Below are 27,632 nucleotides of genomic sequence, written 5' to 3' on the forward strand. Positions count from 1 at the left end.
AATAAGATATATCAATATATTTTATTCATAAGAAGTCTCTATAACAATTTATAGTTTCTAAATAACCTAATATATCTAAGATACCTGAATAGGAAAATAATTAAATAGGACCATATGTAATTAATAAATTTATTCTAATAATTATTATATTCTTAATAGTTCCTACATAAATTAAATAATACATAAAAGATTGTACCTACATAAAGCATATCTTAATATAGAAATATTTGCATTTTAGGTTCTTCCCTTTCTGGATCATTATCACAAACAATAAGTTGAGTAAAGCTTTCTTAAAGTTTCTTAGATATAAGATAGAAATAAACTCATAAAAAGTCAAACTAGAGTAGATGCAAAAACATATTTAGAATGGTTGAGCTCATCTTAGCTGTGCACTATGCCAATCTCTCATATCTCTGATGCATCTTAACAACATCCCAAGCCTGTAAGGATAAGTTTGGGAGAGGGGAAGAAAATAGAGAGAAGATAATAGGGGTCCTTTGATCCTCTCCACAGGAAAAAATAGTTCGCATATAAAAGATTTACTCACTGAAAAATTTAATAATTTGCTCCAAGGACCAAACTATCCACATCTACTTCCCTTCACTTCCCTTCTCTTCCTGCCTCCCAACATTTAGTAATGAGCTCGAATCAAAAAATGAAGAACATTTAGTAACTACTTGTAAATGTTATTACCTTGATTTCATTAATAAGTGCAGGTACACCCGCAATGCTCAGAAGTGAAGTAAATGATACAAATACAAATACTGCTGCAACTCTTGTCTGCAATATAGAAGGTGGAAAAGGACATAAGTAACTGTCTGGCAGAACATGATTGCACTGGAGCTAATAGAAACATAAAATGAAGGATAAAAGAAATACACAACACACACACACATATATCAACAAGAAGATGGCAAGGACCATGAGGCTTGCTTCAATTGTCACTTCCCCATATCTATCAGGGTGGGTGAATTTTGGTATAGGATTCTCAGCTTAATTCCCTGTATAAATAGGGACATGCTGACACAAGAAACAGGATTACATGATTTGCAAAAATAAAGCCCTTGATCCTTAAGAGGTTCAGACCAAACTAGTGCAGCTTGAGCATGCAAGGCAGTTCAGAAGTTGAAATATTCACAATCTAGCATCTATGAATCCTATTAGCCCTGTATTACTCACACCAATTTCATTGAGATCTTTTTTGGTCATTAGAACAGAAATGCATGTCCAAATGATAGTGAAGGCAGGATTGACTGCAAGACCAGTAAGAATTCAAAAAGGTTTGTGATCAAAATAGAGATTTGAAAAATTCACATAATAGTTCTGCATACCATCATTCATTATGAATTAAACAATAACACTTATGTTGTGCAAAAATATTGGAAAATAATTTCATGCTGTCCTTCCAAAATATAGCTAGCTAGCAACTGGTTATACTTAAACCTTGCAAATTTTAGATCTGAAGATTGCTGGTTAACCATTCAAAACAGATAAAAAATTGTTCACACAACAGAATTACCATAACACTGATTTTGGTGCAATCCTTGTTCCATTCTAATTCTAATTTTCCTATTAGTCTTAATATGCCTAATTAGAATATAAATATTGAGTTTAAGTTAACATGCCCACTCCCTAAATGCTTTAAGGTTAAGAATTCAACTCCTACCTTGAAAGGTAGGAACTGAACTCCACATCAAGAATTCAAACTAAGATGGTGGTAACTTAAACACAACAAATTATTTTCTAAATATACATATTAAGAATTCGAGCTCTTTCATTGGATATTTGTGTTACTCACAGAAGAAGAGAGGACATGTAATCATTTAATTCTCTAGTGGGATGTGGCTTGGAAAATTTGAAACAAGTTGTTGATACATTTGGATTGACATTATGATTGGAACAGAACAATAGGATTTTTAATTATCGTAACTATTAGAATACTACAGAACATTCTATATATATAATAATATTATTATCTTTCCAAATATATTATTATAATTAGGAAGAAAATAATTAGGGTAATTTATGTTGGTTACCACATATGAATCCGTTTATATGTATATATATCGCAACTTTCACTTCAATAAAGACATAAGAATTATTCAGTATTTTTACCTTCCTAACCCTTTACATAGTATCAGAGATAGGGTTAGGGTTAAGGTTTTAGGGATCAGATTATATCAGACAAAAATAAGGGTTGAATAACTCATTCCCGACAGCGGAGGAAGTCAACCAGCAATCTTCGTCCAGTTCAGAGTGCAGCCAGCACGGTGGTGTACACGGGAGAAGCCGAGACGGCAGTTGGAGGCTATGTGCGTCGGGTTTGCCGGAGGAGGGTATTTTTGTGTGTTTTGCTTTCTCGTTCAAGGACAGAAGCTATCAAGGAGCTTGGGCGGCCGGTTCTATGCACGAAACCAGAGGGTCGGAGAAGAGAAAACCGCCGCAAAGCAGATTGTGTGACAGCAAGTTTGTTTTGAGTTTTCCGGTGCGATTCAAGGTATTTTCGCGAGCTCCTTCTGGATTTCAATTGTCCGGTGGGGTTTGTGGTGATTTCCGGCTGAAAGAAGGCATTTTGGTGATTTTGGCGGCGGCGCGTGGCATTCCAGCAGCTGTGCATGAACTTCGGCGGCAGTGCGTGCAGTGGTGCGTGAGCTCCGGTGGTGGCAGTAAGATTCTGGTAGGATTGTTGAAAGCTATGCATGAAGAGATAATCTATTTTCTCAAATTTTTTGGTATATTTGCAGTGTTTTCCGGATATCTCTGATTGTTGGGTTTTGGGTATTCTGAGTGGCATATTTTTAGTTCTTGTATTAAAATGGATGATAATATAGTCTGCTATTACTACCGTGAACAAGAGCATATAAAATAATATTGTAAAAAATTGCAGAATCTTAATCAAATGACACAGACCGCTAATATTATTGTTGCTACTGCTACCTCATCCTCTAAAAGAATTGTTATGATTTCAACTTATGAGTATGCTAAATTCACTCAGCATCGAGAATCTTTAAATAAATTTTCTACTTTTGCTGAATCAGAGAAAAAATGTCTTATCTCCTCCTCAAATAGATGAGTGATTGATTCTGGTGTTACAGATCACATGACAGGTAATCCTAATATTTTTTCTAATTTTAGACCACACAGAACATTTTTTCCTATAACTGTTGTTGATGGGTCAACATATAATATTATGGGATCAGAGATCACAAAACCAACATCATTTATTACTCTATCATCTGTATTAAGTCTACCTAAACTCGCTTTCAATCTGATCTCTGTAAGTAAGCTTACTAAATATTTGAATTAGTGTATTATATTTTTTCCTGTATTCTTCAAAATCTTATGATGAAACAGATTATTAGTAAAGTAAATATGTCAGGTGGTCTTTACATTCTTAATACATGGGTACCTCGATCAATTGTCTACTTTAGTATTATCTCTCTATTTGAAGCATATTATCAATTGGGACATTCATCTCTACCTGTATTGAAAAAATTATGTCCTCAGTTTCATAATGTAGTCTCACTAGATTGTGAGTCATGTTGGTTTGTAAAACATCATTGTAATCCATCAGGTACAGGGTGAATAGACAAGCTGAATCTGCCTTTGAGGTAGTTCATTTTGATGTTTAGAGACTCTGTCTTATTCCGTCCAAAACTAGGTTCAAGTATTTCGTTATTTTTGTGGATGATTTTTCTCGAATGACTAGAATATATTTTATAAAAAATCGTTCGAAAATATTCTCTCACTTTTATGCTTTCTGTGTTGAAGTCAAAACATAATTCAATGTTTCGGTATATATATTGAGCAGTGATAATGTCAAATAATATATGTCAGATTTATTTCAAAACTATATGATACAACATGCGATCCTTCAGCGATTCTCGTGTGTTGATACACCATCTCAAAATGAGATCGCTAACAGAAAGAACAGACATTTACTTGACACAGTTCGAGCCATCTTGTTCTAAACACAAGTCCCTAAGCAATTATGGGCTGATACCGTTTCTACAACTTGTTTCTTAATTAATCATATGACATCTAAGTGCTTGATGGAACGTTCCCTATAGTCTTCTTTTTCCAAACAAGTCTTTATTTCCAGTGCAACCTAACATATTTAGTAGTATCTATTATTTTGAGATGTGCGACCTACTGTGACAAAATTGAACCTAAGAACCTTGAAGTGTTTATTTTTTAGATATTCTCACCTCCAAAAAAGATACAGGTGCTACTCTCCAAATCTTAATAAATATTTAATATTAACTGATGTGGTTTTTTCAAAAAATATATCGTTCTTCTTCTCATTGTCCAAGTCTACAACTTAGGAGATGGGCAACGAGTGGTTCATCTATAGTTTCACACTAGGTGTCTCTACTAAACAAACATATAAAAGCGTTCCTCCAGCTACACTTGAGCAAATTGATGATAGTGTTTGTGTGCCTCTGACCCAAATAGCACTGCCAATTGTCCATATTTATTCCAGAAGACAATAAACTAATTATACATATCCTGCACCAAATCCGTCGTCATCTGATTCTGCCTCACAAGACCTTGATCTTCCTATTGATCTCCATAAAGGTAAACGTCAACGTATACACCCCAACACCAACTACTCTTATTGCTAATTTTATATCATATGACCATATGCCTCTCTCGTCGAGAGCTTTAATTACTTATATAGATTCAACTTTTATACCCAAAAAAATTAAGGAGGCTTTGAATCATTCTGGTTGGCATAATGCTATGTTTGAGAAGATAAATGTTCTTGATGATAATCATACCTGAAATCTGATAGATTTACCCAAAAGAAAAAAGGCTACAAGGTGCAAATATGTATTTGCAATCAAAGTGAATCCAAATGGTTCTGTAGCAAGACTTAAATCTCGACTGGTAGCAAAAGGTTATGCTCAGACTTATGGGGTTGACTATTTTAATACATTCTCTCCAATGGCCAAGCTTAACTCTATCCGTTTATGCATATCTATTGCAGCCTCCCAAGATTGGCCCCTTACACCAGCTGAATATTAAAAATGCATTTTTTCATGGTGATCTCTTAGAAGAAGTATAAATGAAGCAACCACTTGGCTTTGTTGCTCAGAATGAGTACAAAAAAGTTTGTCATTTAAAGAAATCTTTATATGATCTAAAGCAGAGTCTCCATACGTGGTTTGCCAAGTTTAATGAGGTAGTATGTGAGTTCGAATTGAAGAAGAGCAAGTATGATCATTCAATCTTTTATAAACAATCAACAACTGGTATTATACTTATTATTGTTTATGTTGATGATATTGTGATTACAGGAGATGACCATGCAGAAATATCCTCTCTCAAGTCATTCTTGTATACCAAGTTCAGTACCAAAGATTTGTGACAAGTCAAATACTTTTTAGGAGTTGAAGTAACAAAAAATAAGGGAGAGATTCTGTTATCTCAAAGAAAGTATGTACTTGATCTATTTGCAAAAATAGGAAAGCTAAGAGCTAAGCAATACAATACACCAATAGTACCAAATGCACATTTTACAAAAAATAATGGTGATCCCCTTAATGACCTAGAGAAATACAGATGACTAGTTGGGAAATTGAATTATCTCACTGTGACTCATCCAAATATAGCATACCATGTCAGTGTTGTTAGCCAGTTTATGTCAACAACTACAATCGAACATTGAAAGACTTTAGAACAGATTTTGTATTATTTAAAAAGTACTCTGGGACTCGGCATAGTGTTTAGAAATTATGAACATACTCACATCAAATGTTTTATTAATGTTGATTGGGTTGGATCTAAAATTGATAAGATATCTACTACGGGTTATTATATTTTTGTTGGTAGAAATCTCATATCATGAAAAAGTAAAAATCAAATAGTCGTATCTCGCTCAAGCGCAGAGTCTAAATATAGAGGTATAACACAGTTCACATGCGAACTCTTATTGATACATCATCTGTTACATGAAGTGGGCTTAAAGCCCACATCTCCTACAAAACTCTGGTGCGATAATCAGGTTGCTCTTCATATTGTCTCAAATCTTGTGTATCAGGAGAGAACCAAACATATTGAGATTGATTGTCACTTCATCCGAGAGAAAATTTAGAAAAATTTTATATCTATTGGTTATGTGAAGACAGGAGAACAACTTGGTGACATATTCACAAAACCTCTAAATAAAACACGAATTGAATATCTTCGGAACAAGTTGGTCATGATTAATATTTATGCTCCAACTTGAGGGGGAGTGTTAGAATACTATAGAATATTCCCTATACATAATAATAAGATTATCTTTCCAAATATGAAGCGTAATTAGGAAGAAAACAATTAGGGTAATTTATATTGGTTACTATATATGAATCCGTTTACATGTATATATATCACAACTTTCATTTCAATAAAAACATAACAATTAGTCAGTATTTTTTCCTTCCTATCCCTTTACAGTAACCTTGCGACTCAAGGTTCCTATGGGAATAGATGACATTTCTGACCTCCTTGTTGGGCTATGAACCATAGGATTTGCTACTATCTCTATCTCGTTATATAGGAATTAGGAGGTGACAATACACTAAGTTTTGACAGGTCCAATTGTAACAATGCTTTGGAGTTCTTCTATTAGAAAGCTCTAGAAGGATACTTATCATGTGTTATTGTATTTTTCTGTTTCATGTCCCTAAGAATATTTTTATTTTTATTTAAAAAACTAATATAAAATTACAAATGGGAATTTTATAAGAACTAAACGGGAATCAAACCAAATACAACCTAAGTTTCATCTCATGCAAGTTAAGAATGATGGTAAGTGTCAAGGTATGGTGAACCACTACCGAAATTGAAAAAGAAAAGGCAAAATAGTAACATATTTCATAGAAATCAGATGGAACTAAAAATTTTTAAGTATGTGGATCCAAGGGATGGACTCGCACCAAAGCAAAGACTTCGGTAACAAAAGTTTCAATCATGTAAAAATCATGTAAAAGTACAAAAATTGGGAATATGATGATAGCTACATCTCATACCAGAAATGTTGCACTACCGGCCACTTAGAACAGTTTGAAGAAACTTACCACAACTGAAGATAAAGAATGCCCTAAGCCAGAGAATAGAGTGCCAATACAGAGTGTAAGAAGCATGTATAGAATGAGACGAAGCCAATAGTATTTCCATTCCCTTGACATAATTAACAAAGATCTCCACGTAAGCACGGCAATTTGGGTAGCACAGCCAGCCTTTCCCTTGGATTTGAGAAGTGGGCCTTCCTATAGAGTGTGACAACAAAGCAAACAGAAGCTTTTATAGATCATATAGACCAACTAAATATTTTTCCAAAAGAAAAGACAAGGAGAAAGGACCGGGTTAGATATATGATTCAGAAAAATGCTTAATGGAAGACCAAATAAAATTGTTTATGTTTCTCAAAAGTACTGGTCAATCTTATTAAACTAAAATTTTTTTATTCCCGTGAAACATTAGCCAAGCCATTTCACCACAATATAGTTCTAAATCCTTAGCTATGCTAACCAAAAATGTCAAAAGAGAATAGTGAATTGCATAATGATTGAAAAAAAAGTGCCTTTACCTTCTCTGTGAGTTTTAGCATCAATGTTTCAACAGCAGCAGCATCTGCAGATGATTTATAAGTTGCCTCAAGAGTGCGAATTGCAACAGCAGTATCCATATTCACCGACGAAAAATCCCCATGGTCATCCTGTCATCATATTACATGCAAGTTGATTCAGAAAAATAAACTGTCGACAGCAGTATCTTGTCATCATATAAGAAATATTTCCCTTTTATTTTTTATTTTTTAGAAAAAGCTACTCTAATGAAAATAGTTTTGCCTTGACAAATAGGATTCTAATTGATATGTGCGTTAATGATACTACCAGGACATCATAGAAATCCAAAAAAGAACTAATATCCTAGATCAGTAAATGAACCATTTCCTACAGCTCATAGTACTTTAAAGCCATCCACTAATGGTAACATTTAGAATGATTTACCTGCCAATTTTTGCACATTACAATGATCCTATCAAAATCTGTATTTATGGCTCGTAAAAAGTGATCTGAAGGACTTTGCATGATTGGGCATGGAAATCCAGCGTTTGAAAAGTGCTTCATCAAACAAATATACACCCGTCAGTAATAACCACATTCAATCAACAAATGTTTTTATGTCCTATGACAATTCCAAATTTGCTTTCTTTTCTCAACTTTGTTAACCAAATGATGCATGACACACATAAATAATTTCTCTAATTCCAGAATGCTTAGAAGAAAACAAACAAAAAATAAAATTTACCAATCCTACAGTATCATTTACCTGCAAGCATGCCAATGTTTCCCCAAAAAATAGGGTGTTTCCATTTGAAAGCAGACAGATCCGATCAAAGAGGCCAAACACCTCTGTGCTGCTCTGGTAAATAGTGAATACAAGTGTGCATCCTGTACTCGCAAGTTTCTTCAAGGTAACCATCATCAAGAGGGCAGAGACACTGAAATTAAAATATTAACTTTAGCTACTACTGAGAGGACCAAATGTTTTTTAGCAGAAAAGTAATAACATATATAATTTCGCGACTGAAGTAATAGTCATATGTAAATATCACAAAAGGAAACACATGATAGTGAAATTTATTCATTTTTTCCAATTCCGATCCCAAAAGAACCTAGCAGCATTTTTTTCAAAATTTGATGGTCATTCCTGCCAGAGCATGAAAATTATTTTTTTAAGAAGTCCTTTCAGATGTTCTTTATTTGTATGAGATTTCTGCAACTGAATTTCCACTGCCATTCTGATGTACATACACATCTTGCATGTCCAAATAAAAGAATTGGCGAATCCTTTCTAAAACAGGAACAAGAATCTCAAGAATATTACTTGTTTACCATGTTCTCCACGTCTTTTCATATATATAGCACAAGTGCTTTACAAGACATTTCATCCTTCCCATCCAAACCACCAGCTTTTCTCGTACAATTTTAAATGTGTTTGCATTAAACTAATCTCCAAGCTGATTGAAAAATCATACAGTTGGCACAACAGAGCAGACGAATGAGAAACTAACCTATCAAGATGATAAAGAGGCTCATCTATAAATACTATATGCGGCCTCATCACAAGTTCACGAGCAATGCTAACGCGCCTTCTCTCACCAGCAGGAAGGCCCTTCATATAACATTGGCCACCGATCAATTTGTTGCCGTAATCACCTAATGACATAGCATGTATAGCATCCTCTACTATACTTTTCTTCTGACAGAAGAAACCAGGAAGTTGGAGCAGTGCTGAATAGTACAGGAACTCCCGGACAGTGAGTGATTCAATCAGAGTAGTTTCCCTCTCAACAAATCCCTGAACATTGCAGATAATTCTAAGTCAAAAAACCACGTGTATGATATTGACCTTGTAATTAAATCATCATCAAGAGTCAGTGACTAGATAGCAACATGCTCAATCTAACTGAATAATGGAAAGAGCATAAATGTTTTCACAATCAATTGAGCAAACTTGAGCGACAGAGAACAACAAAAAGAAGAAGAAAAACAGCAAGAACAAGCAAATAAATAAGGCAAACAAAAAAGGTAATTACACATCTCAATGACAAGAAACCTAAATGTTCGTCTCAAGCATATATAGCACAAGTGCCAAATGATTTTATTGTTTTCTGACTTTTTTTTTAGAGAAAAATAAACTATAAACAGGCACCAAAAGGCGGCCACCCATGAACAAAATAGGAATTCACAGCGCCATCAAAGTATTAACCAGATCACCCAGGTCCTCACCCCAGTAACAGGTGCCAGTACATATAAATATAGTCAAGAAATCTTTTTATGCAAGTAATCAAATAAATGATTCAGCCTCCTAAAAATAATGCATATACAAAAACAAACGATAACTCTGATAACCTCCCATAGACATATGGTAATAAAAATTAGTAGTATGGAAAGATATGAACTAAAAATCACATTGAAAAATAATAATATTATATGACATAAATATTCAACGAAGTAATAAAACTCACATATGATCCATAAGGCATGTGCGACTTTGCCCCATTCACAAACACTTCACCATATACTTTCGCCGGATGATGCAATCTCCCTAAATTTAGAACAAAGAGAATAGGCTTTACCTTCTAAGCATTCCAAGAGACATAAAGGGTAATGTAGCACAAAGATAATCAATTTCATAAAATTAAACCTGCAATTGCCCTTAACAGTGTGGATTTCCCTGATTTAGCAGGACCCATTATAACTGTCATTGTTCCTGGCAATGCATAGCCATTTGAACTTTTTACAACCTTGTCAGAATACTTCCTTTTCCCTTTTATGGTAACAGTCAGGTCTTTCCAGACAACCGAAGCCCCTGCAATCTTCCTCATAACAGCTCCACCCTCAGGTAATGGTGGAGATGGCAAGGACCGACTATTAAGCTTAGAAAGAGATGGTGATCTTGGGGTGGTCGCAGCATTGATAGAGTCACCTCCTTCCTCCACTCTAAAATCAACATTTGTTTCCTCCCAATCTGGTGAATCCTCAAATGAAATTGGTTGTCTAAGTGAACCAGGTCTTCGTAAGTAGAAAAAGTTACTAGATGGCACCCTGCTTGCAGGACTACTTGCTGATGATGATGAAGACCTATAATTATCTGATTGGGACTGTATTTCTTCCATTTATCTTATTCTGATTTCAGAACCTCAACTAATTGGGAAAAGAAAGCATTCTACAATAATTAAGAGAGTCCTCCTCAGTCTCTGATTCTGATAATCCTTAGCACTTACGCTCTCCAACAATCTGAATCATACATCAACATTGAAACACTGATCATCTGCATTAAAATCAAATAAATATGCAAGAAAAACGAACTAATTGAAGCTTTGACCAAGATCAAAAGATCGCTTTCCTTCAAGTAGCTTCAACATTGTTAAAACATGAATATCTTCAATAAGCGTGAGAGAATCAAAACTGTAAACTTTGATATGGAAACTGTTTATCAAGAATAACAGTTTCAGGGGGAAAAAAAAACTTTATGGTGTTAAAGAACCAAGAAGGGAAAAAAAAAAGTAAGATGACAAGGAAACTTTGACAGAAAGCCTCAAAAAGATTTTTAAGATTTTTTTCTGAGAACACTTAAGAACAAATATAAGAATTCTGTTCACGTCAGAAAAATCAGCTGAATTTTTCACAGAAGGTTACATGTAAGCTAAGAACATTACCAACTTCCATGCTTTGTTAGCTTTAAAGAACTAAATTACATCCGAGACATGTTAAAAAATTAGTCCGAAGTACTATACTTCCAGATAATCTGGATTCTCGATACCCATTTTCCTGGTTGAGTATCCTAAGATTATTCAGAGACTTTAATGCTTAGATAAAAGGTATCTTTCCTTTGCCTCATAACATGATATCACAAACCAACACTTCAATCCACATTACCACCATTCGGATTATAGTAAAATGGCAATAGGTAATTGAACATTTTTAGTACCCAAATCAAACAGGACAACCCAGCTACCCAAAATTCATGTTTCCATAGAAGTTTAAGAAACAAATCTTTATCACCAATAGGCAAACACCTCCAAATGTTAAAAATAAACCCAGTCCCAAACAGAAACTAAGCATGTTGCTTTGCCATTTTCAGGAGAGAAGATTTGTGAGCAGATACTACTTATGCAAAGTCTCTGTAGAGTCCTAGACAGCTGCTCTTATGATGCACATTGTCCCACTTTTTGTGGTACTCTTCTCTTGAGTTTCTCAATATTAAATAGATTATTGGTAAGTGGTGGCGAGTGAATTGTGGCATGGTGAGGCGTCAAATCCAGTTAATAGGTATAAAGAAATCCAACCGGGTGAATATGGAGTATTTAATGCTCTTTAATTTTCTGTATCATTTATTGTGTGGAGGCATTGGGAATTTATACAAATGCAGGAGAGTAAAAGAAAAAGGGGGAAGGTGGTCTCTAGAATCTACTGAGACCACCATCTGTCCCCAACAGTAACCAATTTTAAAACAGAAAAAATATTGACCCTTCATTTTAGGGTTTTGATCTGGGCGATCCACCTGTCCATTTCTTTTCAGCCTTTTCCCTTTTTTTACACTTAATTCTTTTCACTCGCTCCTCAAGATGAAGCCTGTTCACTTTCGACTCATCAAGTTCCTCACCACCACTTCTTTAACCCTTTGTGTTTTCTTGTTGCAGGTGCTTCATCTTGAACAGACGTCAATGATGTGCTACGGTTCCTAAAGGTTTCGTGAGCAAATCGGTGAGTTGTTCTCTCGAAGTGACGTGTTTCATTTCGACGAATCCCTTTTCTACCTGGTTGTGAACTATGTAGCAATCGATGTCGATGTGCTTCGTTCGTTCGTAAAAGACCGGATTTGCTGCGATATGCTCGGCGGCTTTGTTGTCGCAGTTCAGTATTACGGATAAGTGAGGTACTATTTGAAAATCTCGAAGGAGATAGGTTATCCACTGAACTTCACATAATGTGGATGACATACTTCTGTGCTCAGCTTCTGCGGAAGACTGCTCACCGTAGTTTGTTTCTTTATTTTCTAGGAGATTAGTGCAGGCCCGAGGAAGATACAGAAGTTCGTGAGGGATTTGCGGGTCATCAGACACGATGCCCAATCCGAGTCACAAAAGGCTTGAACTTTAAGGTTATTCCTTCTCGGGAAGAAGATACCTTACTCCAAATATTGCTTTAGGTACCTGACAACATGTAGTGCGGCGTCGAGATGCAGCCGTTTGGGCTATTGCATGAACTGACTGAGATGTTGGGTGGAGTATGTTATGTCGGATCTGGTAAAGTTGAGGTAGAGCAAGCGACCGATTAGACGTTTGTACCTCTCTGGATCTGGTAAGATTTTTCCTTCTTCTACATTTAGTTTTAGTCCGGAAGGCAAGGAAAAGTGGCTTCCTTTTGCATCTTCTATCTTTGTATCTTATAAAATATTTTTAATGTATTTTCTCTGGCTGATGTACATCCCTTCTTTTGACCTAGCTATCTCGACTCCAAAGAAGTATCTTGTTTGGTTGAGGTCCTTAACCGTGAAGGCTTCATCTATGGTGCTTTTGACTTCACAAATCTCTTCATCGTGAGGACACGTAACAACTAAGTCATCCACATATACCACAAATGCAACGTAGTTTCCTTTTATTCCTTTTGTGAATAGACAGTGGTCGGCTTCTGACTTGGTGAAATCGATGGATTGGAGCTTTGAAGTAAGCTCCTTGTTCCACTGGTGATCCGCTTGTTTCAGGCCGTACAAGCTCTTGGTTAAACAGTAGACTTGCCCTTCACTGGCCTTGAAGTAGCCCTCTGGGACTTTTAAGTATAGCACCTCTTCTAAAAACTCATGTAAGTACGCATTATTAATGTCTAACTGATATACTGGCCAGTCGCTTACGGCTGTCACGACTAAAAGTAGTCGAACCATGACCATTTTGGCCACTTGTGAGAGAAGCTATCATGATGGTCTATACCAAACTCTTGGTTGTAACCTTTAACTACGAGTCTTACTTTGTATTTATCAACTGATCCATCGGCATTGTATTTTATTCTATACACCCATTTTGAGTATATTGTTTTCTTCCTTTTGGTATTCAAGTAGTTCCCAAGTGTTATTTTCTTCTAGTGTGGACAGCTCGACTTGCATGGCCTCAACCCATTTGCTGTCCTTTTTAGCATCCCTATATGACATTGGTTCCTTCGTAATAGACATTTGTGCAATGAAATTAACATAGTCATGATTGTATACAGGTGAGGTGGATATGAGGAAGGGATGTTCGGGCACAGGTTGTTCGGTGGTATGGGAGACAAAGTCTTCCATCCAGGTGGGCCTGCTTCTCACCCTGATGATCCTCCTCATTTCAGACTCTTGGGGAATGATGTTTAGTAAGGGAATTTCTTCTGTTCTTTGTAACTGGTTTTCAGGTGTGGTTACTGTGTCGATGCTTGGTATTGGCAGTAGTGTGTCATGTTAATCTGGTTTAAGGTGTTGGGTATGGGAGAATATGTTCATGGAATATGACATCCCTTGACAAAATCGTTTTTCTGTTTATTATATCATATAATTTGCAGGTCTTAGCATCGGGTGCATACCCTAAAAAAACACATTTCAAATCCCTAGGTTTAAATTTGTCCTTTTGGGGGGTTAATATTTGTAGTAAAAAATAGACAACTGAAAACTTTTAGATTTGAGTAATCTTGCTGTTTTTTGTACAAAATTTCATAAGGAGTTTTCCACTTTAAAACTGAGCTTCGCAAAACGTTTATTATGTGTGTGGTTGTGAGTATGGCTTCGTCCCAAAACCTTTTTGGTAATTTTGATTCAAACATCAATGTCCTAACAATTTGCAGTAGGTGTTTATGTTTCCTTTCCACCACACCATTTTGTTGTGGTGTATATGTACAGGTTTTTTTATGCATGATTCCCCTTTCTTGAAAAATAGTTTTGCATGAGGCGTTTATGAACTCAGTACCATTGTCTGTCCTAACTGTTTTGATTGTTTTCTGAAATTGGTTTTGTATTAGATTGCAAAAATATTTTAAGATATTTGATACACTCGTTTTCCCTTTTAATAAACAAGTCCAAGTGGCTCTTGAAAAATGATCAATTATAATTAAAAAAATAGAGTACACCAAAAATACAATTGATCGGATATAGTCCCCAAAGGTCAACGTGTATTAAACAAAAAATATCACTGACATTGATGAAACTTTTAGGGAAAGACAAACAATATTGTTTTGTCAAGGGGCATATTTCACAATCATAAAAAGTTGCACTGCCTAGAAACTTTAGACTGGGGATGTGGATCAATTTTTTTGTGGATGTGTGGCGGAGTCTTTTGTGCCATAATTGTAGGGTGTTTTCTTGGGTATGGCTGATGCATGCTTTGTTAGAGTCTATTTCTTCACTCAGTGTGTACAGGCCCTTCATTATTGTTCCCTTCCTTAATATTTTGTTAGTTATCAAATCATGCACAAAACAATGGTTGGGATGAAAGGAAATATAGGTATTTGAAACTTGGATTAGCTTTCTGACAGAAATAAAGTTACAAGTAAATTTTGGTATATAGAGAACATCCTGCAGAATTAGATTATCACACAGTTTTATGGTTACTTTGTAGGTTAAATGACTCGTGGTTCCGTCTAGTAGTGAGACAAGCACTTTAGGTTCTAGTTTTACAGATTTTGAAAGCATTTTAAAATCATGGCATATGTGTGATGTGGCACCTATGTCTATTATCCAAGTTTCTATATCATTAAAGGCATGTAAAAGATAGCATTTAGGTTGCTTACCAGTGGGGCCAGAGTAGCCCACGCATCCTGCCGATTCTGCCGTGTTTACTCCTTGGTTTTTCATGTACTTGATGATCTCTTGTTGTATGAGTGTGGCCATTTCTGTGGCCCAGTTTGTGTTGGATACTTCTGTTTTGGTGCCATCGGGGGCATTGTTTGCTACTGCATTGGCTTTTTCTTTGTTCATTTTTCCTTTGAGTTCTGCAAACCATTCTGGGTAGCCATGGAGCTTGAAGCATATATCCTTCGTGTGCCCTGTGTTTCTACAATAAGTGCATGTCCTGCTATCTTTTTCTTTTAAACGGTTTGAAAATTTTGGATTGTCTTTCAGGTTAGTATAAAATGCAGCGGACGTTCCTTCAAGTGAGTTGATATTGTCTACTTCTCTTTGTTTTTCAACACTAATCACAATGAAATAAGCTCTATTCACACTGGGTAAGGGTTCCATGATCGATATTTGGTTTCTGACATGGTCGTATGAGTCATTAAGACCCATTAGAATTTGGATCAGGTTGTCGGTATTGTCTACTTCACTGTGTTGTGTTGCAGCATGGCAAATGCAAGCAGGTGAAGGCCTTAGGTGAGTTAACTCATTCCATAGCCTTTTGAGTTTTGTATAATAAGTTGTGACAAAAAGTTTAGATTGCGTGATGGAACTTATTTCATGTTTTAATTGATACAACAGAGGCCCGTTGCTTTCACCATACCTCTCTTTTATTTCATCCCACAGGTTTTTTGCTGATGTAGTGAACAGGAAGACGCTAGCGAGCTCTTTGTTCATCGAGTTTAGGATCCAAACACCACCATGCTGTCTGTTTTGTGTCATTGTTCATATTCTGCTGCATCAGGTTCGGGCTTTTTGCATCTGCCATCAACGAGAGCGAGCTTGTCCTTGGCTCTCAACACAATCACCATGGTTCGGCTCCAAGACAAGTAGTTGGAGCCATCAAGGGTGGTTGTGACAAGTTGCATTCCAAACTGATCTGAGTTTAGGAGTGTCAACACATTTGTATTAGGGTTTGTCATTGATTAGTAGAGTAATAGTGTGGTGTAGAAATCAGAGAAATCAGTGCTTATCACAGGCACTGCTCTGATACCATGTAAAGAAACCCAACCGGGTGAATACAGAGTATTTGATGCTCTTTAATTTTCTGCATCATTTATTGTTGGAGGCATTGGAAATTTATACACATGCAGGAGAGTAAAAGAAAAAGGGGGAAGGTAGTCTCTAAAATCTACTGAGATCACCAGCTGTCTCCAACAGTAACCAATTTTAAAATAGAAAAAATCTTGACCCCTCATTTTAAGGTTTTGATCTGGACGGTCCACCTGTTCATTTTCTTTCAGATTTTTCCCCTTTTTACACTTAATTCTTTTCAATAGGCCAAGGAAGTTGATGCTACCACCCTCTTGTCTATGCTGCGGTAAGCTAATTTAGGGGAACAGAAGGAATTGTTTAGGAGAATTGTTCCCCTTTTGGTAGTACTAATGATCAGGTTCCCGACCCTTCTGTATTTTGTTTAAGGGTCGTCACTCTACCTTGAAGACTTCTGACTAAGTTCCAAACTGTTCCTTTTTACTTAGCAACCCCTAAGTAACTTGTTAATACCTACCCTTCGTTTTCTCTTTCAGGAAAAGAAAATGCCAATGCTGCATAAATATAAAATTTCTTAATATATTCTTGTTACCCTGAAGCAAAGAGAGGGTAGTAAAACAAACAGGTAGAAAGAAAACCCTAAAAATGGAACTTAAAACCCACCTAATCACATCAGCATAATCAATCATTCGGGAAAATTCAGTAAACTTGCCGAAATAGAAGCTTCCACTCACTAAACCGGGTAAATTTAGTAAGCAAAAAAATACAAGAAATGGCAAAATAATCAAAGCTTGAAAACTTAAATAGCAACAAAAGTATTAAAGTGAAACCAATGCGTATCCAGAGCTCACCTAAAGTTTAGACTTTCGTTTCTTAACGTACCCAGTGAACACCAAGCTCAAAACTTGACAATTGTTTTCTGTAAGTTTCCCAGCACCCAAACAGACACCATCAAAAGCTAGAATGTTAATCACTTACTTAAACAAGCTAAAACTAATTAAAATGAACAAAAGTATGATAACGAAGAAAAGGGATGAAAGACAAACCTGGATCTGGGTGTGTGTGTGTGTGTGTGAGAGAGAGAGAGAGAGAGAGAGAGAGAGAGAGAGATTGTTGCAGAGGAGTGAAGTGACAAGTGAAGGGTTAAAAGACGAAGAAGCAAACAGTATTATTATTAGTATGATTATATTGTGTTTACATATAAAAGAAGTGGATGACCTGACCCACTTTTGCCGGGGTTTTATTGTCTTCCTCCATTTCATGGCTTTTCTTTTTTCTTTTTTTCTTGCTTCTGTCTGATCCTTTCTCTTAATTCATGGGTTTAGTTCCAGCCTCCAAGGAATTCTTACTTTATTTACCCATTTAATTACAGGAAAAAGATCACTATCTCCACTTTAATTGACATTAAGCACAGTATATATGTGTACATATTCCCCATTGTCATGCTTCATAAGAGAGAGAGAGAGAGAGAGAGAGAGAGAGACAGAGACAGAGAGTTTCTGTTTGGTATATGGAAATTTTTTAATATTTATTTTTTAAATATATATTTTAGTTATAGAGAAGTATACAAATTAGTCATCAGCAAATAAATCGACAGTGAAATTAATGATGGAATTTTAAAATATAAATTATTTATAGTTTGGTTATTTTTATAAATGTGCAATTATCGTATATTTCTATAAATAAATATCTGAATAAACATGAATTATAAAATAAAATAAAATATATTTTATATAATAAATTGTAAAATTTTTCTCTCTCAAAAATATATATTTTATTGGTTAAAACATAGTGTATTTTTTACTCTTGTTCATCATTAAATTAAAATTAAACCTGAATATATAAGGAGATGGTATATAAAAACATCATTGAATGTTCATTTGAAATACTAAATGTGAATATAAGAGATATGTGGATAAGTACAAGACTTTTAATCTTTAAATCAATTATAAAAAATTTATTTAATCTCTTAAATTTACAAATTTTAACTCATTAATTTACTTATTTCTTATCAGAAATGAGTAACCATTTGATTATGGATTCCATATAAATCTATGAGAAAAATAATAATAATTTGACTACTTAATTAAATATGTTATTTAATTTTTTAAAAAGTTAAAAATTAAAAAAATATGTATTATGACAAATTTTACTTTAATGCATAAAAGTTGGTCTATGAATTAAAATAGAATAAAACCATTGCACTTTGGAATAATATATGTAAAGGAAGTTTGAAGTTCTACTAATACCATTTTTGGTAATAAAAAAGAAAAAGAAAAAGGAAACTACACATTATTAAGCTTCAACAATGAATTGAAATATATATATATATATATGAGCATAAAGACAGAATATTAATTTAAAACAGAATACTTATAACACTTCTTAATTGTATATATTATTTATATATGTTGCAACCAAGAAGAAACAATATTAATTTAAAACATCCAACAATTGAAGCACCCACCAAATGATGAGATGAGTACAAGACAACAAAAAACTAAATGCATATTCATTTCATTTGGTGGCCATCAATGCATGTAATATTTGAATTCTCTCTTCATTAAATTTTCTTTATTTTGAGACGCTCTCTCTCCTTCTCTCTGTATATATATATATATATATACACACACACACACACGTGTTAGTATTCTCCACTGAAAGACAGAAAAATGTATGAATATATATGTATGTATGTATGTACCTTATTGATTACGCATGCGTATATTAAATTATTCTAGCGGCGTATTTTTTGTTGATAAATTTTAAGTCTGGCTTGTTATTGAAGGGAAATAATAACAGTGTTTAATAATCGCATAATTTGGTTGGCAACCATCATTGCAATAAAGAAAGGGAGGGAGTACTAACATTTGTCCCACTCTCCTTTTCTTCTTTTTCTTTTCTTTTCTTTTCTTTGTAAAGTAATGTTATTCGAGAAATGAAATTTCATACCCATCTCCTATTACTTTCAACATATTCCTCCAGAGCTTGTTTTAAATTTTGTTAATTGGTCATTATCAATTTCAATGGAAATTTAAGAATCGTGTCCTACTTTAATTTTACTAAATTTAAAAGAAATATATACATATAAATTTATAATATAAAAAAATTTCATTTAAAGACTAAGATAAGAGTTTATAAAATACACCTAACCCTTTATATCTTTTTATAAATATGGCTCTAGATCACCTCTTCTTACTTTATTAAAATTTATTTAAATTAAAATAAGTAAAAATTGAACATATAACATTTAAATATTATATATGTTGTCTTTATTAATCGATAAAATACAAGATTAGTTGTTAATTGTCCTGATTATATCAACAATATAGTGCTGTCATGGTTTAAATGATGTTCGTGCACCATCAATTTTATGAGTAAGATACATACATGAATTATGTTCAAAATTTATGTGTATTATTATTGTTATCTCATTACAAGTGCATTACTTTTGCATAACTCTTGATATGTTATCACACACGATTAACATTAATTTACAATAACGTGTGATAAAACAAATAAAAATTTTGCTTTTATTATAAAATAATAATTATAAAAATATTATAGCTTCAATGCATTATGTGTGATTGGGCTTATAAGTTACAATATTATTAACAATTATTTTTTTAAAAAAATAATAATAAATAACCTAGAACAATCAATAAAGGTAATATGAATAAATAAAAATTTAATGTGATGATGATTTTTTAATAAACAAAATATACTATTTGTTAAATAATATATATATATATATCAATTATAAAATAATTTTTAATAACAACACGTGGAAACACACAATTTTATTATAAAAATTAAAAAAACAATCAATAATTATGTAAATAAATAATAAGAAGTTAATCATGCCATTTTGTATCCTTATTAGAAATTTTGTATTAAGGAGGAGGTCAAATCTCAGTTACCACAAATTTTATGTAACACCCAAGAAATTTTTTTTTTTAATTTCATTATTATTATTTTATTTTATTTTATTTTAATTTAAATTATTCAAATAAAAATAAAAATAATATTATTATTAATAAAAAAGAGTAAAATTTATTTAAGGATTTAATTGAAAATAATTTTAAGAAAAATGAGTGAAAATTTAGGTTTTTGCAGTATTTTTGAAAAAAAAAATCGAAAATCAGGGGTAAAAATATAATTTAGAAAAAATTGCACCACGTCAGCTGCCCGGACCAACTAGGATGTGCCGCGTGGCAGAGACGCTGACGTGAGATGCCATGCAGAAGGGAACCACGTGGGTGATCCGCGTGTGCGCGATCGAACGATTGAGATCCATTCTCGCACACACGGATAGTCCAGATCAAAAAATGGGCATGGACGGCCCAAATTTCATCGCGCACTGATGGTCCAAATTGAATCGCGATGAATGGTACAGATTGAATCGCGATGAACGGTTCATATTCATTTTCTATTTAATCGCGATCGGACGGTTCAGATTAAATACGATGAACAGCTCAGATAAAAAATGGATAGTTATAAATAATCTCATCCGCACTCAAACCCAAACTCTAGCAGCCAGAGCCCATCGTTGGAGAAGACAGCCCAACCGTCGGGGAGCCGACCACCGCCCTCCGCCGCCGCACCAGAATAATTTTCGGGCGCCAAACGAGGTAAAAATTCTACAATTTGCTCGGAATTCGATTTTAAACCCACTTATGGCCAAATCGGAGTGAAAGCACCGGCCAATTGCCCAGAAAATGCCGTCGTGGGGTGCCTCGATTTTTGCATCCGATGAGGCCCTTTCCAATTCCCGTTCGACGTAATTTTTTTACTTTTGTGATCACAATTTCCTCATCTACAGGTTGATCAGAGCAAAATACCAAACCGCGACGTAATTTTTATTTAAATTGATATAATAGTTTAATTGTATATTTAGTCAAATTATTAATTTATTTTTATCTTATTATATATAATATTAAATGAAAAAAAATTCATTTAACTTGTAATTCAATTATTTTACTTGTAAAATTTTTTAATTTCTCTCGTCAAATTTGGTGAATATTCTTATATTTCCTTTTAGATTTATAAATTTTTTTATTTTTATATAAATTCCTTATTTTTACCAATAGAAAAGATTAATTTATTGTTTAACAATGATATTAGTATTTGAAATTAGTATATTAAATTGAATCATAATATAAACAATTATAGGTAAAAGAGTAAGTCCAAATTGGGCCAGTCCAGACTTTACAGTAACTTCACAAGACCGGGTCTAATCTGATTCGGCCCGTAATCCAAACCTCTCTTTTTTAAGGAACCAGTCCGACCCGAACCCGGTCGTCTATAGCAAAGAATTTGAGAAACAAAAATCCAAGAGGAGGCAAAAAGCTTAATTCGAACTTTCGTTTCTGTGTTCTGAAAAAGAAAAAAAAAAAAAGAGAACTTCGGTCTCTGTGAAGGAGAAATTGGAGAAGAAAAGAAAGATTGAATGAGGATAAAAACCCAACGGAAATGGATCAATCAACAACGGTAACGTGCTCACTCCTAGCCATTGACCACACCAATTTTTGTTACAAGGTCTGCTCTGGTTGCGAGAGGACTCTTCCTGAAACTGATGATCAATTTTCGTCTATCTGTAAATTCTGCAACTTCAATTTCTCGCATTCTCCACCTTACAAACGTCTATTTCGCCTCCTTGTAAGCAAAACCCACTCTTTTATTTTACTCTTCTTTTCTCTTTTCTGATTGTTTGGCTAATTTTCTGGGAAAATTTTCTGCCACTGGAAAATGAGTACTTTCCATGGGAAAATTCTTGGTTCTGGGTCCCAGGAGCTGGGTTTCAAGTTGTGGGAGACTTAGATTCTTGGATTTCATTTTTTTTTTTAATTCTGGATCTTTGTTTTCTGGTAGGTTTCTATAGCAACGGACAAACAGGTGAAAACGGTGGTATGCTTTGACAGGGCTGCTAGGGTTCTCTTTGGTTGTTCTGCTGATGAGTTTTTTCGCTTTGCAAACCTCAATCCTTTGGCTGGTAATCACACTTTTCTCATTATATTTCCTGTTCAACATCCATCAGTATTTTGAGAATGTAATGTTTGTTTGGTAGACGAAACTCCTGGAATTTTCAGGAAACCCTTGAATATAGTGTTAGGCACAAATTAAAAGTAGGTAAATTGTTAATTTCAAATAGTATATGTAATCTACAAAATTATAACAGAAATAAATGACAAAACTAAAAATTAAAAGGAGAGGGATTTGAGAAAACAATGCCGATCATAGAGCAGTTTGTTCCTAACTAAGCTACATCCACTAACTTGGCTACTTCTAGTTAAGGATTTTAAAATCCGATAGAAGACTGTTTGTGTTTTCAGATTTCAAGTGTAACCAAACTCCTTGTGCCTTTTTAACTAGTAAAGCATGACCAAATAAACTCCTCTTAAGCTTGGTGACCACCATCTTTAGTTTTACAATTATCTCTTACTGAAGAGATTCACAAACACCAATTTTTGTAGAGAGAAAGTTAACTACACTTTGGTTGAATACACAAATTTTGGTGCTAAAACTTTTTTTCATCTTCAAACACATTTTTCTCTCTATGAAAGCTTGTGTTCTTCTAGCCAAAGGCCCATAGGAATATGAGACCTTAAGATATGGAAAAATGAAACCGAGAATTAATTCCTCAACCTCTTTCCATTTCTTCAAGCAACTTAAGACACAAGCGAAAATAATTTCTAATGGCTACTTTATTTATGTCAATTGGTATCTAGATCAAATACTTTATCTAGTTTTTTCACTTTTCGAGAATTCCTCCAACAGCAAGTACGAATAAGGAATTTGAATTAAAAAGATATTGTTAAAATTTAAACTGTCACTGTGAAATTTTTCAGTGGCTAGTTTCTTTGAAAAATCAAGGGCAATGAAAACATAATTATTAGAAATTTGCATACCATGTTTGGATTGTAGCGGCTATTTCCATAGAATGCGATTTACTAAATATTCAATATTCAAATTCAATTTAAATAGTGTGGACACGTGTAAATGATGTACATTGTGAGTATATTATTCAATTAAATCCCTAATAATTAAAACTATGAATCATCAGATATTCAAAGATTGATTTTGTACAAGATTTCATTATTGAAAATAATGTGAGATATTTTTTCCCTACTTGTTGGCATAAAAGGTAAATGGTTAACACTGCACGTTTTCAGGAATCTAACTTTTCAATTTTCAAGTTTTGAGACTGAATCTTGATGCTCTTTGTGGGGTATAATGTTGATGCTTAATGCTTAATGCTTAGGTTCAGCTTTAACTTCCCCTTGGTAAATGAATTGGGCTTCTTTTTCTTCAAAATATTAAAGGAATCAATTTGCTTTCTGTTGTGAATGAGTGAGTACTAGAAGTCAGTCAAATTTATTATTCTTCACTTGGAGATAAAATTGAAGTTTTTGCTTCTGGCATGTCTTATGTAGCTGGTACTGCTGGCCAGATTTTGGAAGGAGAGATGATTAGGATTACCTTGACTAAACCCAGGAATGGTAATGCACAGCATTTGAGAGTATCATCAATTGTTCCATTGAGGTCTGGCTTTCAGCCAGCGATAGTGACTTTGAGAGAATATTATGGACAAAGAGCTCCATAGCTCATGCTACTCATTGAGGATCTGTCCAATGCCAAGAATCAGGAAGCTTCTGTTGGCTCCAATATTGGTATTAGTTGCCTACATACTGTCGCTTCTAGTCTTATTAATTTATAAGATTTTATTTGGTGTTTGTACTGAGTTTTAACGATGTAAGAGGGGAGTTGGAAAAGAAAGACTGTTCCCTTTGGAAGCTGTTATTTCCCATTGTTAAATTATCAATGCCGTACAAAGGAATGGTTGTACAAGTCCTCTGAGTTGCATGTTTGTGCTAGATTTTTATTTGGTGAAATATCCGTTTATATTATTTGAGATATGAATCTTCCACACTTCTTCAAGCGCAATTTTGCTGATCATAAATATAATACTCAACAATACTGCATGCTTTTTCTTAGATAATCCAAATACTAATGCACAGAAATACAGAAATCTAGACTATTGCATCCTGTTCTCCTGTGTATATTGTTGAACTAGTTTGTTCTTTTTTTGGGTTCAGATATGGTTGCAATAGGTTAACAAACTTGTGGCGTGATTTCTAGAATTGTTCACTAATTACTAGGTGAGCTTATATATGACCAAATTATCAGATCAATTATAATTATAAATTAACACTTTTCTTCAGGTCTGGCGATAACCGCGAGCACATCAAATAATCTCGATTAATATCATGCAACTTTTTATGGAGATTGATATTCCATCAGCCAAAGATGTGAAGATTTACAAGCATTGGCCATTGAGTTTATTCTGAAACTATTACTCATCTCAATATGTAAATCATCATCCGTTCATAATCCCCTGTTTTATCTGTGAATCTTCCGTAAACAATAGTGGCATATACCAGCTCTAGGACGTGAACATGCCTTGTCTTGGAGTCATGGCTAGTTTCCCTTGCATCCAGCTGGTCAACATCTGCAGTGAAGCTTTTGGTTGATCCATTGGAACCATGTGACCGGCATTGTGGACCTATATTCCAAATTGCAAAGAAAGTTAACAAGATTGGTATGTTTGGAACACTCGGACACATGCCTGTGCGCCCACACAATTCTTACCTTGAGGAAACTGAGAGGGCCATGGCTTTTCAGCAATCCTGCCTCTTTTCCATCAACCATAAATTTAACTGTAGGCGCTGCTCCAAAGTCTTTCTGGCCGGACCATTGCATGGCATGAACCCACTTGGAATTTCCTGCAAAAGGTGAATTATTTTTGGCAAGTAACGGCAAATGTTAATTTATATGCATCTCTCTTCAACATCAAGTATAAACTGCATGCTTTTCAATTGAACCAACAGGTTTTACCAAGCCAGTTGCAGATAAGATCGTATTCGCCAGCATATAGAAGAGCTTCGATACCATCCTCAAGAAGAGCTGGAATTCCCACTTCAAGATTCTTCATCCAGTCTGTCATCATGGCATTGTATACATCCATGCTGCAGGAAACAAACTCAATGTTCCCAACTCCCAGGGCACTCCTAACTTGTTTATCATTCAAAAGTGTCTCCACATTTGAGAAATCATAGCACAAGCTTCCTTCACATTCCTTTCTAATGTCGTAGTACTGCAGATTTAAGTCACAAACAAGTTGTCGTCAAATTTAGAAAACTTGTTTGTTATTACCCATGATTCTGAAGATTTCTTTTGAATTTCTTACATTTATGGAGCCTACAATGGCCAAGATCTCCTCGAATATTTGATTGCAAGTATTATATGAACTGATACAGGCATCTCCCCCTCTGGTGCCTGAGAAGGAGACAAGTTTAAAATAATTTCCGACAAACTTTGAGTTGAAATGAAAGGGAATGGACCTCTAAGGGTATACTGAGAATTACCACAAGCTTTTATTGAGTCTACACATGATGGAACAATCTCGTTAATACGGTCATAATCAGACTTTTTAATTAAGCTCATGTTTAAAGCATAATCAGTATAGGCTGGATACTGGACTTCAGGATTAGTAAGACCGTTGCCGATGGCAAGTCCCTGTTAAAAAACTTGAGGGTTAGTTACTAATCTTAATCCAATACTTAAACTATAACAGCTAAATCAAAATTAAGAGTTTCAAGGTTACCTTCAGGTTAATATGAATTCCTTCCTTTGCTTTGTTTCCTTTTTGAATTCGTGAAGCCAAAGCAGGAATATAATGTCCAGCATAAGACTCCCCAGTTATGTAGAAATCATTTTTGGCAAACTGAGAATGCTGCTTGAAAAAGGCCTGATATTGTAGATGCAGAAACCAGTGCAATTTAAGTTTCAAATTCAATTATTTAATTTGAAGTTCACAAAAACATAATTCGGAAAGAAAGCAGACCTGTAAGAAATCATACAAATCATTGCTTACACCCGTCTCGTCATGAGGAATAGCACTTTCATTTTTTGTATAACTGAAACCAGTTCCAACTGGCTGATCCACGAATAAGATATTGGATGCCTGCCAGATAATAACAAAAACAATAACAACGAAAGTGGATTATATCTGAGACTAAAAATAGAGAAAGTTTATGAGGCATATTTGTATGAAGAAAAAGTTCAAACTTTTTCTGCACTCATCATTGTAGAGCAGAGAAGATATTTACAGTGGTAAATAACAATCAACTTATATTAAACGAATATATATACATATGTATAAGCACCTTATCCCAGCCATAGTCATTCCAAGCGAGAGTTAAGTTGTCAGTAATATGAAAAGGTCCATTCTCATAGAATAACGCCAATTCACTGCTGCATCCGGGTCCACCAGTCAGCCATATCACCACGGGATTACTCTTGTTCGTCCGGGACTCAAAGAAGAAATAGAACATTCTGCAAATTTCTCGTCAGCTTAATTTAACCAGCGGTTTCAATATATAAGAAGCATAAATACATGTATATATATATATAATGACCTTGCATCCTTGGAATGTGGGAGGGTGTAGTAACCAGCATGGTGGCCAAGGTCTTTAATGGAAGCTCCTGGTTGGCCAACAGCAGGCAACATGAATTGCTTCTCAACAATCTGTGAAGTGTTGAATATTGAGGATTCATGGAGGCCGTCAAGGTGGGTGTTAATGGAATGTTTGGGGAACAAGTTGAGCGATCTTATCAACCTCTCTGCTTGCTGTTTTGGCAACTCGTTAGCATATGAAACACAGACACACGACACGAGAAGTATCAGAAAAAAACTTGTGGAAGCCATTGCTGTTTCTGGGTGTTTCTCTGAGAATACAACTATGGATCTATGGGATTATATATATATAGATATATATATATATAGATATATATATATATACAGAGTTTGAACCGCTATTCACAACATCTTCGCTCGCTTAATATTTTTTTTTATTAAAAAAATTACATGATATATTCCATTCTATTTCTCGTATTATTTTTAGTCCACATGTAAATGATATATTCTTGAATAAAGGATTTGGACTCTTTTATTGTTTCTATTAGACAACGTAAAGACATCTTTTTGGCCTTGGACTCTTTCTTTTTTTGGTTTCTCCAATTAAATGCTGAATTTTTTTTTTTGGGGAATATCTCTTAAATATATAAATCTCTCTGTATATATATACATATAATATTCTTGTTTTAAAATTTTGTGACATGCATACATATATATATATATATATATAAATATATCAATTATATAAGAT

At 34.4% G+C, this 27,632-nt stretch overlaps 2 protein-coding genes and 1 pseudogene across 9 annotated transcripts in view; 1 reads left to right on the top strand and 2 right to left on the bottom strand.

Moving 5' to 3' along the window:
* ABCG3 (ABC-2 type transporter family protein) overlaps positions 1–17,740 on the bottom strand; it is a 28,596-nt gene extending 10,856 nt beyond the window's left edge. The window contains exons 1-11 of one of the 4 annotated variants that reach the window (XM_088213262.1): positions 17,451–17,611; positions 17,256–17,323; positions 10,204–10,796; positions 10,025–10,104; positions 9,068–9,354; positions 8,323–8,494; positions 8,001–8,114; positions 7,577–7,705; positions 7,065–7,256; positions 694–780; positions 548–617 (exon numbers count right to left, since the gene is read on the bottom strand). In XM_088213262.1, the coding sequence (XP_088069388.1) occupies positions 591–617; positions 694–780; positions 7,065–7,256; positions 7,577–7,705; positions 8,001–8,114; positions 8,323–8,494; positions 9,068–9,354; positions 10,025–10,104; positions 10,204–10,675 (1,560 nt within the window). In that variant the 5' untranslated portion in view covers positions 10,676–10,796; positions 17,256–17,323; positions 17,451–17,611 and the 3' untranslated portion in view covers positions 548–590. The other 3 variants (XM_088213260.1, XM_088213259.1, XM_088213261.1) reach the window with 3 other exon arrangements.
* Positions 17,741–20,855: 3,115 nt separating this feature from the next.
* Positions 20,856–25,687, top strand: LOC110824272 (replication factor-A carboxy-terminal domain protein). 4 transcript variants are annotated; one of them, XM_088213265.1, is made up of 7 exons: positions 20,856–21,035; positions 21,943–22,062; positions 22,276–22,396; positions 23,838–24,074; positions 24,501–24,563; positions 24,627–25,196; positions 25,293–25,687. In XM_088213265.1, the coding sequence occupies exons 1-4, from the start codon at positions 20,871–20,873 to the stop codon at positions 24,005–24,007; spliced, it is 576 nt and encodes a 191-aa protein (XP_088069391.1). In that variant the 5' UTR covers positions 20,856–20,870; the 3' UTR covers positions 24,008–24,074; positions 24,501–24,563; positions 24,627–25,196; positions 25,293–25,687. The 4 variants fall into 4 exon arrangements, with proteins under 4 accessions (XP_088069391.1, XP_088069390.1, XP_021910546.2 ...); XM_088213264.1 differs by lacking the exon at positions 24,501–24,563; XM_088213266.1 differs by lacking the exon at positions 24,501–24,563 and having other exon boundaries at positions 20,961–21,035; positions 21,577–22,062.
* Positions 24,670–27,311, bottom strand: LOC110824271 (serine carboxypeptidase-like; annotated as a pseudogene). The gene is made up of 9 exons (XR_015816952.1): positions 26,883–27,311; positions 26,631–26,799; positions 26,309–26,428; positions 26,069–26,212; positions 25,830–25,980; positions 25,652–25,740; positions 25,300–25,558; positions 25,054–25,187; positions 24,670–24,967 (listed from the first exon to the last, which is right to left on the bottom strand). The product of XR_015816952.1 is annotated as a serine carboxypeptidase-like (transcript).
* Positions 27,312–27,632: the final 321 nt, after the last annotated feature.

The sequence above is a fragment of the Carica papaya genome, chromosome 2 (genome assembly GCF_054855325.1).
Source record: "Carica papaya isolate Zhongbai chromosome 2, ASM5485532v1, whole genome shotgun sequence".
Lineage (NCBI taxonomy): Eukaryota > Viridiplantae > Streptophyta > Magnoliopsida > Brassicales > Caricaceae > Carica > Carica papaya.

Bases quoted from the DNA above. Each gene is read 5' to 3' on its own strand.
- LOC110824272 (XM_088213265.1), top strand. From the start codon at position 20,871: ATGAACAGCTCAGATAAAAAATGGATAGTTATAAATAATCTCATCCGC. The intron at 22,063-22,275 runs GTAAGCAAAACC...GTTTTCTGGTAG, and splicing joins AACGTCTATTTCGCCTCCTT to GTTTCTATAGCAACGGACAA. The intron at 22,397-23,837 runs GTAATCACACTT...TGTCTTATGTAG, and splicing joins AAACCTCAATCCTTTGGCTG to CTGGTACTGCTGGCCAGATT.